The 18,945-nt window shown below is 30.2% G+C and overlaps 1 protein-coding gene across 1 annotated transcript in view; it reads right to left on the bottom strand.

Annotated features, from left to right (window-relative positions):
* LOC106467137 (protein FAN-like) overlaps positions 1-17,227 on the bottom strand; it is a gene marked incomplete at its 5' end in the record, with an annotated part of 133,833 nt that extends 116,606 nt beyond the window's left edge. Inside the window, 5 exons of the mRNA XM_013927457.2 lie at positions 542-594; positions 9,761-9,805; positions 10,314-10,382; positions 14,476-14,569; positions 17,064-17,227. Coding sequence (XP_013782911.1) covers positions 542-594; positions 9,761-9,805; positions 10,314-10,382; positions 14,476-14,569; positions 17,064-17,227 — 425 coding nt within the window. The remainder of the gene's footprint in view (positions 1-541; positions 595-9,760; positions 9,806-10,313; positions 10,383-14,475; positions 14,570-17,063) is intronic.
* Positions 17,228-18,945: the final 1,718 nt, after the last annotated feature.

Raw genomic sequence — 18,945 nt, 5'->3', positions numbered from 1 at the left:
TGTCAGTGTAAACTCCTTGTACCTGATGATGACAAAATATTGTACATTTGCTGTTATGTTAAACTTATACTAAAGTTTTTCTTTATTACCCATTCAAGCCGTCTCCAAGCATTATTAGTCACTGTTTTTGTTCTCACATAATAGTGATTTACATTATGACATAATTATGTGTATATATTTTGTAAAAGTGCAACAATCTGAACGAAATGAGAACAATAAATGAATGAAATGCTAACCCATACCTTATACCCCTTCAAGTAGTACATATACAATTTACATTCTAATAATTTAGTATTTTTGATGACATAAAAAAGAATGATTAATGTGTTTGATGACACTCTCCTGCTTTACAGTACACTATAAGCAAAAGAAGAACAACACTTTATAATGTTCAACACTTATCAAATGAAAGGTGAAACATAAAGGATATATTCACTCTACAATGTAAACATAGAAAATTTAACTTCTATAGTGTTTATTAAACAAAACTATGTAAAATATTTAAAAGGTGTAATTTAACAATTATTTTTGAAAAACTTACCAGCTGGTATCAAAACTAACTCGAGATTGTCTTGACAGGACAATTGCTGCAATCTATGGTAGACAAAAATTAGGAAACTATAATGTGGCCTAAACAGTAAATGAAAATAATTTGTCTTTTATTAGCAAAAGTTATAATAATAAGGAGAAAATTGTTTTTGTCAAACACAATCTTACACGGATGACAAAATGACTTTGGGTGAACTACATTTCAAAACAGATTTCCACATGGCAAACGTGTGGGTGGATGTTTGGATCCTAGAGGAGGGGAACTAAAGATACAGAACCTTCCCAGTGAGGTCCCCTCACCATGTACAGGGATCCACCTGGAGGGGGTTGATCAAATTAACATATCTTTGTGATCTGAGTCTATGAATATGTTGTGTTGGAAAGGGTTGTTACATATTACCTATCCTTCCCAAAAGTGACCAATTTTCATTGACATCACATGACTTACAAAACACCAAACAATATCAAAATATAGTTCAGATACATGCTATCCAACTACAAATTTATTTTGGGTTTGATTGTCACATGGGCTTACTGATTTGCTTATTCTTGAGTGTTTTAATATAATATACTCAACTCTGTATTTTATATAGAAAATTGTAGTTTTGGCATCCAGTGAAGGGGAGAAGAGGATTCTGGTGCTTGAGGGGGTGTCATTGATGGGTCAGTTTATGCCAGTGCCACTTTAACGCATCACTTTGTCCTTGAATATCTGTAAATTGGTGGCCTTAGGGTGCACCCCCCTGGGTCAACTGGCTAGGCATGTTTGGCTAGGATCAACTAAGTGCCAGTGTTGGACGTTCTCAACTGTTGTGGATGTTGTGTTTAATGCTGGTGCTCGGGTATGGTGCCCACGAAACTCTGGTGTAGCTAGATTGTCAATGTTTGGCATTGTAGTGCGTCCCCCCCCCCCTTGAGCTTTGAATTTTCTCCTTTTTTATGGATCCTGCACTCAGTGACTACAAAAAAAAAAGCAATAAAAACTCATTGATAGGAAAGTGATCGTGTTTGAAACAGTAATCATCACCCAATTCTATTCCTGTACCTCGTTTTTTCCATTCTGCATTCTTTGTCTAACAAACCTATAGGCCAAAGAAGAAGAGATTAGAGGGGCTTGCTGGCTCTCTATACTTAAGAGCTATGCTCTGGGGACATCTTGGTGGAAACATTTACATCAAAACACAGGGAACTCCTCCTAAAAGCCAATTGGCTTATTGTCAGATAAAAATAGACTGTTTAATGTAGATAGTATTATTAATTAATTTTTTTGTGTTTGTAACTCATTGATGCCGAGGCTATCGCACGAGGCTATGGAGATTTCTAGAAGGGGTAAGTGATTGATGTATATATAGCTGCGACCAGACGAGTGGAAACAGAGTAAAAGTAAAGTCATGTGAAACAGAACTTTGGTCAGAGAAAAGTTAGAAAATGTAAAGTTAACCATCATGGGAGTGAATGGTCTAATGGTTGATGTGTTAGAGTGAGATTAAAAGTTTGAAAGAGATAAGGAGAATAATTTGTCTTGTGAAAGGGTGTTCTAAACTAATTGAACCTGTCTGTGTGGACTGTGACAAAAGGCAAACAATTATTGGAAGTACAAAAAAACAGATGATTATTGGAAGTTCAGGATACAACTGTGGTAATTCATGCAACAACATAAGTGAATAATACACAGATATTATTGCAATAAAAATAAAGAAAAATAGTTCGGCCTGTCAATTGAATTCTACAGCAATTGAATAGGCCTAAGTGGACTTTTGACAAGAAGAACAGAACTGTATAAGGTACCACTATGATCTCCATAGTGTAAAGAATCATTTAACTTGTTTGAAATACAAATATTATCTTAAAACAAGTGGAGTGCGTGCTGTTTATTTATTATCAAATTTATTGGCAACAAGTTACAGACACCTACTGTAGAAGAATCCTTAGTCCAACACACCTATATATTTATATCAATGGTCGGCAACCTTTCTTCATTCAATTTTTTTTTTTTTTTATAAATTTAGCATTGTATTGGGTCAGTGATAGTCATATAATTCTTAATAGAGGTACATATGTATATAAATGTGTATGTATATTTATATACAATTGGTCTTTAGCTGTGTGCGTAAGGCTGTTGGATTTGGCAATGAAAGTAAATTTTCTTGGTTCTTCTGTTTTTCAGCAAACTTGTCTGCCAACTTATGCAAAGCAGCAATATCACCCTGCAAGATTTGTCTTTTCTTTTTTATGTTGTCTATTTCATCCATCATAATCTTTCTTTTTTGACCAATTTTTGCATGTTCTTTTTTGTTTCCCTTGTTCCTTGATAAAGGCCATATACCTTTGCCTTGCAGATGCTGCTGAAGCTAGAAGCAAGCTGTTGATACTAACATTAAGGACTCCATCAACAGTACTAACCCTCTCACTCCAAGTATTCTTTACTGTGCACGACATAAGGTTTTAGTGTTTTACATTCAAAATTTTATTCAATTACATTTTATGTTATACCAATTAGAATAGCATAAAACTTAGCTAATAATCCATATCTTAATAGTAAAGTATAATTTGTACTTGTATAAAGTCTTTACAGATTTGATACTACTAACTTTTATTATAGTATGTACATCTTCACAAAATTCGACAGTTTTCAATAAACATTATAAGTCTTTCATAAACAAAAAATCATATTTTTTGTGAATTATTTTAAATAAACTGAAAAAAGATATGTTCATGAATATATTGAGTATTTGTTTTGAAGTCTGTGTAAAAAATAATTTTCATGTTAAGATTAAAAATACTTTTCTTCATCTTAAAAATCTCACATTTGATTTGTGTAATCTCTAAAACCTCCTAAATACATTTCAAATGTTTGTTTTTAGTAAAACTTTATATTTTATCTGTTATTTTCTCTACCCTAACTCTATAGACTATTGCTCAATTTCACTGACCTTGTTACCACAAAAAAAAAATTGAAATAAATCTAAATTACCCATTTTTTTCTTAGTAGAATTACTTCAAATTGTAACATGAAACTACATTCGTTTATACTAAGTAGCTTTAAATTCATAACAGTATACATCCATTTATAATTAAATTTTATTGATTTATTGCCCTTTGAACCATGTCTAACTACTATTTGCACCATTATAATTTGTAAATCACTTGGGGAACGTTGAGGTAACATTACGCTCTTGAATTACATTACCCATGAGCTACTCGCGTGCATGCCTTGTGAACCATTTCTATTACATTATTATTTATTTTACCTAATCTAACCGTAACTGACCTAAAGATATCCCTATTTTTGCAATTTTGTTTCTTTTATAATAATAAATAAAGAATAAATATGAAAAACAAGAAATAACGTACTTACCCGAATCTTCTTCTTCCTTGCTGTCGATTTTCGATGATATGTAACCTTACTTTTTTATACTAATGATAGTAATGCACTAAACTAGATAATTTCCCCTAACTCTCACAATTTTCTGGCTTTCTAACTATGCAACAAGACCCATTACAAATTCATCCAAGCTACTCATTATTTTTCCCATGAAACCAAAGCTTGTACTAACAGTGAAACTGACAATTCTACATTCAGAAAACAATGTATTATAATACGTCATTTGATAGATGAAAACCTTGGCTTTCTATTGGTTATAGATAATATAGAATTAAACATAAAAGAGAACTATTAACAAATCCTGAAAAATAGGATGTGACAGGTTCGTGTGGCAAGAGGGTTCTGATTTTCTATTTGATAACTCTGTAAAAAAACAAAATTGAAGGCCATAAAATCTTAGGTTTGTCTGAGCAATGGCTAATTTATAGTGAGTAATTTACATTGAACTGAATTTTGTACTTATTGGAGTGGTGGTAGATAAAATAGAGAAGGGGAAATGCTGAGAGAAAATGCTTCACATTTGTTACACTAAGGGAAATTCAGGATCTTTTCAAATATTGCCTTATAAAATTAAGAACTTAAACTTATATACTAAATTTTGAAATAAGTCACTAAAACCTTGTGACATGTGCAGTAAAGGATGCTCGTTGCGATAGGATTAATTTGTATGTTAATGATATTGCAAATATAGATTTAAAGAGTATAATATATCAATATGCATATGATACAGCTTTAACTGTAAATCATGTTGATGTGGAAATTAGCAAAGAAATTTTACAAGATGATTTCAATGAACTAAAGTATTGGCTTGATATAAATGAAATCTATATGAATATAGATAAAACAAAAATTATGATAATTTACTTACAATATATAAATATTAATAATAAAAAGTCATGATCAGATATGTAACACTAAATTTATGTAACACATTTATTTGCAGAAAACAAGCAGTATTCTGATTTTAAATGTAAGTATAATGAAAATGTTAATACTAAGACATATATAAGGCTAATTATAGATTATGTTTTTAGTTGGTCTAAAGATACAAATATGATTTGCAATAAATTAAGACCTATTACAGCAAAATTATGGAGGATACAGAATATTATATCAATCAGTATTAAAAAATTATTTGTGTATCATGAACAGAATCTGTTATGCATTATACATTGACAGTATATGGCTAAACAAGTAAAGTTCACTTTAAAAAATAAATGTAATTCAAAAAATGTAAAAATGTAATTACAAGTTCATCTTTGATGAACTTCACACAAATGTTACATTAAGAGATGAAATTATAAGAAACCAGTTGTTAGGTATAAATGCACTTTATAAATACATGGTACTTATAAATTCTTATAACAGTTCAAGTTATAAAGTGCTAAAATATCATATGTATAATACTAGAAAACACTAGAAAATAAATATTATGCTTCCAAACTATAGTCATAACTATGGAACAAGAGTAAGAGAGCATAAAATACTATATATAATGAACCAGCTTCCAAGAGATTTATGGAGTATAAATACCACTGCAGAGTTAAAAAAAATATTAAAAGTGGTTATTAACCCTATCAAAATGGGTTGGGTGAGATTCACCCAGCTCGCAACCACAAAAATATCCATGAGAATAATTATACTATGATTTTTTATAATATAGCCATATCTTTACAAAATTTTGCACATTATTAATAAACATTACAAGGCTTTCTTACACAAAATATCAGATTTTTTTTACATTAAGTTTTAAGATTTCTTAAGTAATGTTTATATCATGCCTTTTTTTCTTTTCGAATGTTGACTATCCAACATGCAAAGTAATTTTGATCTTAAGATTAAAAATACTTTTCTGCAACAGAACATTTTTAAATTTCACATGTGAAATCTTTATAACCTGCAGATAATTACAAATATTTTTAGAAAAAAATGTATATTTTATCTATTATTTTCACTACTGTACCTCTGTACTGGTTGGGTTGAATTGACCGACCTCGTAACTACCATAAAAAATTAGAAAATAAATATAAATTATGCTATTTTCATTCTAGAATGAGTACAAATTATAACATGAAAACACAAATGTTTAGTCTAAATAGTTAAATCTCATAACATTATACATTTATATATATTTATTACTTTCATTATATTGACTTTTCAGCTATGCCTGGCTTACATTACAGAAGTTGCAATGACACAACACACGTGCTCTCATGTTACTGTATCCAAGAATATACTGGCCTTTACAAAGTGACCTGTCTTGGCTGTGTTTTAGTGGACTAGTATTTTGTAAAATACAGTCACATTTCAGTTATAATACATAATGTATGTATATGTAATATTACTATTTTCAAATAAGTACTTATGTTTCTTAAAACATAGAACAGTAAACAAAAAAGTATAGCAAACAATTATCTCTTCTAGTTACAAACTTTGTACTCATTTGCTGCTTGCCATAGGTTGCTAAGCCTTACCAAATTTTGCATTTGGAGGATGTGAAATGAAATATTTTTTTTAGGTTTTATATATACATTTTGAAATATCCAAAAATCATAAATTACTATATCAATACCACCTAATTCCACTACAATTTATCAAGCTTAGTAACTAAGCCGTATTTGGGTCTAAAAAAATACTCAATTTCGAGCTGACCAAAGTCTTACCTTACAGCTTAGATTCTAGCATAAAAAGAAAGAATTTGCTGCCAATGTACTTCAAATTGGCTGAGAAAGCCACTATGTGGCCATTCTGAGCTTTCAATTGGTAATTTACATGTTATGGACAGAAGTAGGTATATGTAAGCATTTCCAAAAATGGAAAAAGGTAAGCGGGGCCACTATTTTTGATTAAGTAAATGTAGTGATACCTCAGCAAACAGAAAAGACAGGAGGTTCTTACTTTACATTCTAGCTTGTCAAAATTTGTAATTTGAGTTCCTAATTTGTATTTTGACATCACACACATCACATTTGAACCAGAGCTGCATTCAACATACCACGTGACACACAAAAATTGATATTTAGGGTTTTTTTAATATATACTTTTAAATTAAGCAATTAACTAATAGATAATACTACAATTTGAATTGTAATCTACAATTTGATACCAAACTTATTGACATACATTCATAAAATAGTAGTTCAATAAAACACTATGAAATGGTCTTTGACCTGTAACCTGTAGCAATAGGGTTAACTGGTAATGCTTGGAGATGGCTTGAATGGGTGATGAAGAATAACTTTAATATAAGTTTAACATAGCAGCAAATGTACAACGTTTTGACAAGGTTCTGTCATCATCAGGTACTTGTCGAAACGTTGTACATTTGCTGTTATGTTAAACTTATATTAAAGTTTTTCTTCATTACCCATTCAAGCCATCTCCAAGCATTATTAGTCTCAAAGTGGATTCCTTGTCATGAAATCTGAATTCATCAGGGATAAACTGGTGTTCATATACAAGCTGAATAACATTCATTGAATGGTAATTTATTCTTATTGGATTAATTACCTCTGCCACCATACGTGAACAGAGGTTGTATTTCATCCCTGTGTGTTTGTTAGTAAGATTTCTAAAAACAGCTAGATGGATTTGGATGAAATTTGGTGCACATATGGACCCAACTTATGTGATTAGTGTTTGGAGGATCAAGGTCAAAGGTCACTGTGAACAATGTTTGACCACTATTTGCATCATACACTATGCACAAGGTGCTTGCTAGCATACCTAGTGATAAATTTCTATTATACTAGTGTTATTTATTTTATCTATTGTAACCTTAACTAATTTAAAAAGTTTCCTATTTTTACATTTAAGTTACTTTTAAATATATTTATTCAATAATGCTCAATAGAACAGAGGATAGTAATAGGCAAAACCAATAAAATGTCCCAGTAGTTAGAAATCTTGCAAAGCTTGTCAATATGGTTCCCATGGGAACAAAATGGGAACTGAAACAGAAACCACAAAGGTAAGTAATTTACAAATAGGGGATGCCTAGAAAGAAAACTTCACAATTCTCAAACTAGGGGAAATTAGGAATTTCTTTAAAACACTGCATGGTGGAGGTATGATTCTACTGAGTGCCCCTCTAGTATTATCATTAATTTCACTTTTTTATGTATGTATGTAATTGTTTGTGATAATGGTGCAAAAGATTTGAGGATATTAGATTTCTGTGTTATAATTATTCATCTGTTAACTTCAGATATATATGTTAATATGAAATTTCATTTAACATAGACTTCTAATACCAATTTCACCATTTTGCCTCTTGTTTAGCTATATTTACTAACATTTATAGAAATAAATGGTCATAGTTATAAAGAAGTATTCCACAAATAAGCTGATTAAACACCATGGGAACTTCTTTATTTTTGCATGTTTAAAGTAACACAGAAGATATACTGATTAAACACCATGGGAACTTCTTTATTTTTGCATGTTTAAAGTAACACAGAAGATATACTGATTAAACACCATGGGAACTTCTTTATTTTTGCATGTTTAAAGTAACACAGAAGATATACTCTGATTAACCTTTTATCTATCTTTATGACTGTATGAAAGAAATAAAAATAAATAAATATTAGTAGCAGTAGTAGTAGTAAAATTATCATAACTATTATTCTTGTTGTTGTTGTTAATCATATACTGATAGTCTGATAGGGATCTTGTCATCTTCCCAAATCCGTGCATGAACATCCATCTTTTATTCCTGGTAGTGTGACTTTGTCTTTCATCAGAGAGCAAGACATATCAGTTTTGGTCATTGATTTTCTTAGTGATTTCAGATATGGAGCTATTCCAAAATTACACAAGCAAGCACATTTCCTTTCACTAAATGAAAACTGTTTTGGTATTGTTGAGTCTGAGAACATTTAAGCAAAAAGTGGACTGACATCCAAACACGAGTTCATGAAGTAGTGTGATCTAATAACAATGTGCACAGAATTTCAGATTTTAAACAATCTGACCTTGATACAAATGGTGTCAGTAACTGTTGTTAGGTACATGTACTTGTGGCTGTGTCAGCTAGGGGTGGACAATTGAAGTTAGTTTGAATAGCACTTTTATTAAAAGAAGATTCTATTTCTCCTGATGAACATAGTCCATTGCGTGTTGAACACAAATGCATGTACTTTGTGCTGACAGTGTGGCTTTTTAAAGCCACTTCTCCCTTGTTCAAGACATCATGCACAAAGTGCATCTTGCATTGTATTTATCCACATCTCGGCTCAATCACATATAGTATTCAGGCTCCTTGAGCCACCTCTAGTTAAATATGTACTTGCCTCTCGTGATTATGAGCTAATGTCAGCCAATATGTAGGCCTACTGTTCTGCTTGACAATGCATCAATTTGTGTTGTGTGCATTGAACATGCTATGTGTGTATATCGATCGATGGAGACTCGTTCAGCCAATCTACACAGAGATTTGTGGCATGCATTGCATTCACTATGACAATTGATCATAATGGTATAATGGTAACACATCACTACATAAGATCCAGACAACTCTCATAAATTGTACCTGACCTGAAAATGTGTATATAGTTAAGAAAAAACAAGAACAAATGATCAAACACTTGGGATTACATATCAACAAACATTTACTGTAAAGTGTCTAATGTAGGAGAGATTTAATTTTTCCAGGGGTAAATGAAAAAAATCAGGACTTTTCCAGGGTTAGGGTGAAATTCCAGAAGACACATGCACCCTGTATTAATATAACATACACAGCCTCTGTATACTTTAAACCAATTACAAAAAAGTAGGTATTCTAAATATGAGGCTAATTCATCAAGATCAATACTTATATTTTACCATAGAAGCTTGTTCGGCAGCAGGTAATGTTGCTGCTCTTCTTAGCTGTAACATAAAAATAATCTTTATTATTTCTGAGTATCATGATATAAAGAAACACTTCATTTAAATTAACATTACTCCACACACAAAACCAAAAAGCTTCTCTTCCCCTAAGATATATTTTAACATTGTTATGCAAGTAATATATAATATTAAAGCCATTTACAAAAGTTATGACATACACAAAAATTCAAATATGACATTTCAGAGTAACAGTAATCTATTTTAGCATTTCCAATTCAATCTAAAAACATAGCTGCAACACAAGAGATATGCAAGAGACACTACAGAATTCACATAAAAGAATTACATCTAGGTTGTACATAATTGGAACTAAAAATTTTTTGTAAGTCTATTCAATAGAACAATAAACACTACAAATGAGATTTAAAATGTATACCTGTTTTCATTTTCCTTTAGCATATGAGTACAATCCACAAAATGAGTACTAGCTGATAAGTGCTCAAAAAACTAACTCCTCATGTATAAATCATACACATAAATAACAAACCTGACTCATCTGAGATACACAATCATCAGCATTGACATAGTTGAGGGCAAAAAGACAGGAACGAGCTTCCTGAAGCAGCAACATGAACCATGATGCATATAAATGAAAATAACAAAAAATATTATACTTAGATGTGAACAGAACTACGTTGCTGAACAAACAGGCAATTACAAAAAGTATGAACTAAAAACTGAAGCTATTTATGTGAGGTGAGATTTATTACATTCTTTAATTACTAAATATCAAAAACTATATAAAAAAAATAAAGCAAAGAATATTAACTTTTTCCATAGCAGGATCAAAGTATACATTATGACTTTTTACAGTTACATTTAAAATTTAATTAAACACCTTTACTTCAATGTATATTAATAAACATAGCATCAAAATGTAGTTCATAATTCAAATCTTTTACATTATCTAAGTTTTCATTTCTTAATTTCAAAAGGAAATACTTAAAAAATTCCCAATTGTCACTTCTCAGTGTCAAGTGATGCAGCTCCACTCTGAAATCTCTACTTGAGATTTTATATTTTCAATAATACAGTTTTCAGTCTCCTATTCATTAGAAACAAACAAGAAATAATTACCAGATACCTTCTTGACTTGCTGAGATATCAATAAATTTGTCAAACTTACCATAGAAGTCCCTCCATCAGTCCTGCTTTTCAAGACAGTTATATATATATATTTTTTTTTTCCTTGGTGAGCATATATAGTTGGCCTTAGATTCTTTGTCTGTGATCACTTATGTTCAATAATAAGCAGCTAACAGAACTCTTTGAAAGTTAGACAAATTATAGTAGACTTGGATATTCTCTTCTAGTGTCTGATATATCTTTTTGTGTTCTAAAATACACACTAAATGATTTATTTTAGGACATCCAAATTTGATAGACTCAAAGACTGCCTCAATTTTGTGTGAGAACAAATGTAATATTTTTTATTTATTTATTGTTATATACTTTTTAACAGAAGTAACAAAAATTAAAAAATGGAAACTTCTTAGGTTTGGTAAAAAAAAAAAACTAGAAGGGCACTCAGTAGAGCACACATGCAACATTTATTATATTTGGCTCTCAAGAACTATTAATATTTTTGGCAGAATAATGAGGAATAATATACTACATATGTCCACCAAGTTTCATAAAAAAAATCCAATCATTTTTGACTGAGTTATACAGCAAAAATAGTGTGAAAAATTGGTCCCCATGTTAAGAGATACTGATTTTTTGGATGTTTGTGGCCTTGACCCTCCAAAAACTAATCACTTCTAAGTTGGGTCATAGTCCAAATGTATACCAACTTTTGTCCAAATCCATTAAGTTGTTTTCAAGAAATCTTGCTGACAAACACACCAACACAGGGGGGAAAACATAACCTCCATCCACCTTTGGTGGTAGAGGTAACAACAAGATGTTTAAAATTTTACAAGGGGAAGGCTAGCTCCAGTATGTTGATGACTGTAAACTGATTGTTTGTTTACCCTAAAGTTTACAGGAAACATCAAAATGGGCTCCTGTTGTGGTTTATTGCTTTTCATGCATGCTAGTGAGTGGATCCAAAAGTATACTGTACAGCAATAAAACCATAAAATTAAAAGAAAGAGGCTGATAGGAAAAATAACTGTAGATTTCTATTACAGTCTGCAGTCATTCTAGATATAAAAAAAAAATATGGTATTAATTAGAAGCCCATGCCAAACACTAACCTACTTATTATTAATGAGTGTGTGATGTGGTCTCATATATTTAAAAAAATAAAATAAATATGCAATTTAGAATATGAAATACTGCTATGCATATAAATAGAAAGTCCTAAAACTATGATGGTGGAAAAAATTATTGCATACCAAATGTTTTCTTTGTTCCTGTACTTTTTAATGAAATTATGCATTGTGGAAGTGTCATAACAAGTGTAAAATGGTTATGGACATGATTCTCTTCCTATGGGCTTGAAGGATTACACTGACATTATGACCCCAAAGTGATCATCAGTTTCCATGCTATAAATTTTAATGTTTTGTGAATCTTTACGAACTTTGGCAAGCTTTCAGCAAATATTACAAGTCTTTTGTTACACATCAAAATCTATATTTTTTAATTTAGTAATTTTACTAAAAATTTGTCAATGAATATATGAAGTCAGAGTGCTAACTGGTTGTAGTACTAAAATTAAAATTTTTCTTCACCTGAAAATTCTCAAACTTCATTTGCATAACCTCTAAAACCTCCTAAATAAATGTGAAATGTTCTTTCTCGTAAAATTTTTATATTTTATCTGTTCGTTTCTCTATCCTAACTCTACACACATTCAGTCAATTTGACTGAACTCATAACCATCTAAAAGAAATATGAAATAAATCCAATTAGCTTTTTTCTTTCTGGAATTTCTGCAGATTGAAACAGGAACCTATAATTGTTTATCCTAAATAGCTTAAACCTGGTAACAACATAGATCTATTTATACTTAAATTTCATTGTTTTATTGCCCTTTGGCTCATGTCTAACTGATAATCCCACCACACAACTTGTAAGTTACTCAGCAAATATGTAGCTCAAGTTACTATACTGAATTATGTAGCCCAAGAGCTGCTTACAAGCATACCTGGTGAAGAACTTTTTTTTGTTATCTTATCTAATCCAACCTAATAAATTTCTAATTTTTACATTTCAGTTACTTTTATAACAGTAAACAAAGTATATATACGTGAAAGACAAAAAATATGGTATTTATCTGTGTCTTCTTGTTTTTTTGCTATTGACAGTTGATGAAAGTAAGCCTACTTTTTTTTTATATTAATGGTACTAGTACACAAAATAATTTTTATTTAATTAAATAATTCACCTAAGAACACAGGATAATACCACACACAAAGCAAACGATGTCCTATAATTACCATAATGTACCTGGCTTTCTAACTATGCAATAAGAGCCTTTAAAAATTTAGCTAAAACTGTCAATGTGAATACTGCAATAACAGTTTTCAAAATGAAGGTGAAATAGAAATCCTCTCTACAGAAAACAATATAATATAATATGTCATTGGATATATTAAAACTTTGGCTTTCTATTGGATATATATAACACAGTATGAAACATCAAAGAACTATTGGCAATTTGGGAAAGTCAGAATGTGGCAGGTGGGTGTGCAAAGAAGGTCTGATTTTCTAAGTTTGAAGGCTATAAAAATTATACTTTGTATTAGTAATATTTATATCATAATAAGTAACTTATGTTAAATTCTGTATTTCTTGGGGGGTAGGGGTTAAATAAATTAGAGACAGTGGAAGACCTAGAGAGCAAATGTCACAATTCTTATACCAGAGGATTTTGTAAAATATTTCCTTATAAAATTAAGAACTTAAATCTTAAAAACATTAAAATTTGATTTATTAACAGCATTTTGATGCCAAGTGTATTTGTATACAATGATAATAAAGTAGTTTAATTAAACTTTGAATGTAACTTTCTAAAAAGACATGACATGCACACTTTCACATACCTGTAGCGAGAGGGCTAATTGGTGTAAAAAGGCACCACAAAATTAAACTTTTGAAATAAATGAAAGGTTTTTACTTTAAGTTATGAGTTTGTATATTTGTATGATATAGGAATTCACTTTGGTTAACAGTATAAATAATGAGTTGTTTTAAGTTAAGAAGAGAGTAGATTTTGATACCTAATTATTTGGTAACTCGATACTGACTATTTAAGGAATAATGATTAGGTACTAACTTACAAGTAACATTCAATGTAATCTTTTATATAAAAAAAACTTTTAACTAACACTGATATTATTAGTGTCAATGTGTGTCAAAAATCTCTCGATCCCTATTTACTGAATCCCTTCACAGCTCTTTAAAGTTTGTTTTTTGATCATATTTCATGTAGGTCAAGAACTTAACAGCAAAATTACAAGTCATTTTGTTAAAAATTATTGAAAAATTTTAATAACTGAGTGAGCTTAAATATATGCATACTTAAGTACATTTGGTAAATGTTAAACAGATAATTCCTCCTTTACAAATTCATGGGAGATTTTATAATGAGCTTATTGTAAATAGAACTGGAGATCAAAATTACAATCATGATTTTTGTCTGTAGTAATGCCTGAATATTTTTCAAGATTATGAGATACAAATTTCTTGTAAATGCTTACCCTTTTGAAATTGTATGGAGCAATGAACCCTCCTTCTAACATTTCCACTACTTGATTACATCGAATGTGTATAACACCACCCTTGTTTCCAAGTCTAGAATGGAAAGATTAAAAGCATTTTCTCAAAGTTCTGTTAAACTAGACAGAGAGTAATGTTACTTAACTGTAATAATGTACATACTTCTAGTCTGAACTCATGTTAGTATAGCATTAAATGACAACAAGGACCTTCTTGTCAATCTAGGCTGCTTTATCCACAAAATTAAACACTAAACAAAACCTGAAAGCCAGCTTGTATCATTCAAATAGTCATCAAGTTTCCCTTAAGCTCCCTTAAATTAATTGGATCTACCACATCTGAAGGCAACTGTTCCAAAGGTCAACCAACTTGTTAGAAAAATAAGGCTGTATTAGCTGAAGATGACTCCTATCCTGCCAAAACTTATAGTTGGGTCCTTTAGTCTTACCAATCTCACCAGTAAATACTAAAAAAGAAGATGCATCAATCCCCTTAACAATCTTAAACATCTCAGTGAGATCCACTCTAACAACTTTTCTTCAAGAGAAAACAAGTTCAGCGATCTTACCCTATCCTCGTATGGTGTCATCCTAGTAACCCTCCTCTGAACCCTTTCCAATAATTCAATGTCCTTTCTAAGGTAAGGAACCCAAGACTGGATTCAGTAATCTAAATGTGGCCTACCCAATGACCTATACAATGGCATTATAATCTCTTTAGACATGTATTCAGTATTTCTTTAGATCCAACCTAATATCCCATTTGCCCTGGATGGCTCAAGAGAACTGATGAACCAGAACACCAAGATTTGTTTTCTTCCAAAATACTGTTAAGGTTATTCCTATCAAAATTATACTCATAATTCAAATTGTGATATCCCACCTGCATTATCTTGTATTTATTATAATTTAAAAGATGGCCCCTTTTCTTTACTCCTGATGAAACAATAACTATGTTTTGAAAGTGTTCAAGAACTTTTGGTTGTGTTTTGGGAATTGTAATACTAAATGATATATTGCTTTTAGAAAAAGGTAAGAAAATATTCAGTGTTTCTATTAAGTAATTAGAAAAGATATAATGTAAGTCAGTTGTCAAATTGTGTGTTAATAACATTCCTTGGTGGGAAGCTAACAAATTTCTAAAACAAAGCTATCACTAGTCACACATGGTGTATCTTCATGAATATTTTCAATCCCAGTAAAGGAATAGATAGTGTCTTGTCGAGCATTAGTTTATTTACATATATTCCTCCTCAGCAACAGTGTGAGAAAATGGAATTAACATGTATTTTGTTTAGTACATATGTATTCACAAATTCACACATCTTCAGTGAATTAGTTAAGGGCTACATATCATTTCTATTACGATACTTAAAAATGCATTCTAATTCTTAGGGCCAGTGATTTATCAAACTAACCATGATACCATATATGATGGTTATGAAAAAAAAGCTATTGAAGAAAAATAATCCTCCAGTCATTAGTTCTTTGAAACAAAATTATTCAACTTAATCTGTAAAAATGTACAGCAACATTTATTTTACAGATTTAAAAATTAATACATTACTACCATAGCTGAAAACTAAATAAACCTTGCACATGGTAAACCATACAGTCTGAGTCATGATAAACCCAATATTTTAAGAATCTGATGGTGCCTTCGAGATGACTACTATCAAAGGAAATAATACACATTCAAGCATTTCATATTAAGAAGAAAAAACTGTTAGAGGATCATCATTATAAAAGTTCTTTATATATATATATATATATAAGTCTATGTGTCTCTGTAAAATTTGATATATCTCAAAAATGAGATATTGGCCAGAATGATCAAAACAAGTTTAAACCAAGTTTTTAGTGTTGTAGTACTTTTACTATGACGTAGTTTATCTGCTGTATTTGCAAGTGGTAAGATTCTACAGTTTTAAATAAAGTAAAAATGTTTAAATACACCATTCAGTATTCAAAAACAAGTATTCACTTGAATTATAACTAAAGAATGTTTCAAATTTTTGAGCAACTTGTTTTTTGTCAGACTGTACAGCTATTGGAACATTCATTAGCTGCATAGTGTTTATTGTATAATGTCCTCAAACATTCTTCAATCAATTAGCTTCTCTGTTGGAATTCTCTTCAAATAATAAAAATGATTTTCTTCAGCAGGCTGAGTTTATATCAAAGACTTAATTACATGCAAGTCAGTTTTTTTTATTTGCACATGAAATTTTAAAATCTCTAATATTGTACAAAACCAATCCATTTATGTACCAATGTGTAACAATTCTTCACACTTTATTACATGATACTGATCTATTTAAGTAATAGAGTATAACAATTCTATATTAATGCAACCATACTCCTTTATTTCAATTTACATGTATCAAATTAAAGTACAACTATTTACTATACATAAAATCAATTCATTACTCTTGAACAACACTGTTATATATAATAACAATTAATCAACAATTTGAGCACAATATCAGTTTATTATTCAGTTGTCTATGTGTACTTCCAAACAGATAATACATTCTAATAAGAAAACATCTCTCAAAATACACTCTTACTTTGAAAGTAGTGGCCTCACCCAATTTTCTATAACAACACATTCTTTCAGTGGAAACTGAAAAAGTAAAATTTGCAGACAGCACTTTACTACATTTTGTAAACATTTCTTATTCTGATTAGAATACTGAGTGAATTTCAAAGCATAATCTGTAGTGTTATTATTCTAAGAAAATAATTTAAGTATTTTGATGTTATCAAACAAAGATAATGAGTTTAAAAAAGTTGTATTTCGGATATATTTTTCTAGGTAGAGGTATATAATTAGTAACAAACATTTGTTGTATATGATGAACTATATTATTACCTATGCAGAAACAGGTTTGTAGTAACTACATTGTAAATTAATCATACAGGCTTGTGTATAAAACTGAAAACTTTAAAAGCTATATGCAGTGATTTTCAATGAGAAGAATAACAAAAAAAAGAGATTTACTTCATAAACTCAACAAGTTCCTCGCTAAAGAAGCAAAGCAAAAAGAAATAACCATCTCCTGTTTTAATTTTTATGAGTATTGGCTTAGGTTTATTTCAAACTAATTATACTTATAACACTTTTTCAACATCTTTTTAAGTTTTTAGAAATAAACTACTATACATATAAAACAATAAAATGGACAATGTCCTATCGCATGAATTATAAACATTCAAATTGACATAACATGTTTTGGCTTGCCATTATCAGAGATATAAATTTAGTGTGAAATAACATTCATTTTAGTGTGAACCAATAACTAAAGGACAGCCACGATATGTAAATCATACATTTTAAACAATCAGTGAAAACAAAAATCTTCCATAATGGATTTAAAACTAATCTTTCATCTAAATTTGTTGTTTGATAGTTCCTTTTTATTATGTCTTTAGATTCATATTTATTTCTTTGTTTAAAATTGATACCATGACTTTGGTGTATCAGGCAGTTAACAACAGCTAATTTACTTATTTCCACATCTTAGTAATTTTTATATTCATACTTTCAATGACCAATTCTATATAGCCAACATACAATTTACCACAATAACAAAGTATTTAACAAATTAAATTTCTTTTTAATTTCATATTTCCTCTTTTTCCCTATATAATTTATGGTATAGTTTATTCCTAGCTTTTAATGGTGCTTCCACCTTTTTTCTTTAACTAAATTACAGATTTTATGATCAACTTTGGAACTAGAGCTTGGAAAGTTAATTAAATAATTGAAGTTAGTGTTTCTTATTAGTACTGTTTTCAACTATTGCAATAATTGATTAATTGAAATTACAATTTATCATTTAATGTCAGGAAAATGCAACTCATCAAAGGAAAGGCAACTAGCTGGAAGCACCCATTGCCAATTCTCTGTCTAATTAAGCATTAAATAAAGGCTATCTAATCATTGTCACTTATTTTGAACTGCCAACTATCTGGTGACTACAGTGTTGGTAAATAATGTGAAAATTTACTTTTTGAACATTGTGTTATGTTTCTAACTTATTTTGATAACTATTATTTAGTGCTGTATAAGCAGGTGTGAATCTTGGGGAGGGATTCCAGGTAGTCTGGACTCCCACTAATTTTTTCAGAGAAATTAATAACTATTCTTTAATGTCATATTAGCAGCTGAGGACAAATTAAGTACTACATTTAGCCACATCATAGCAGCTCTGAGTTTTTTTAGTTTTTTTTCAAGCACAAACTTTTAGGTCAGACCTCCATCATCTCTTGACTGATTTGAGTACAGTTGGTATCTTAATTGGATTTGTGAGTTTCTTTGTTAGGAAGGTGTTGGTAATGTTTTCTAATAATTGTTGTGGATAGCAGTTACATTCCACAATTGAGAGAAAGCCAGAGTACACAAATGGAAAACATTAGTAAATTCAAAAGCAATTTAAATACATTATA

Source organism: Limulus polyphemus, unplaced genomic scaffold (assembly GCF_000517525.1).
Source record: "Limulus polyphemus unplaced genomic scaffold, Limulus_polyphemus-2.1.2 Scaffold2500, whole genome shotgun sequence".
In the NCBI taxonomy this organism is placed as follows: Eukaryota; Metazoa; Arthropoda; class Merostomata; order Xiphosura; family Limulidae; genus Limulus; species Limulus polyphemus.
This window is presented reverse-complemented; position numbering and strand designations above follow the sequence as displayed.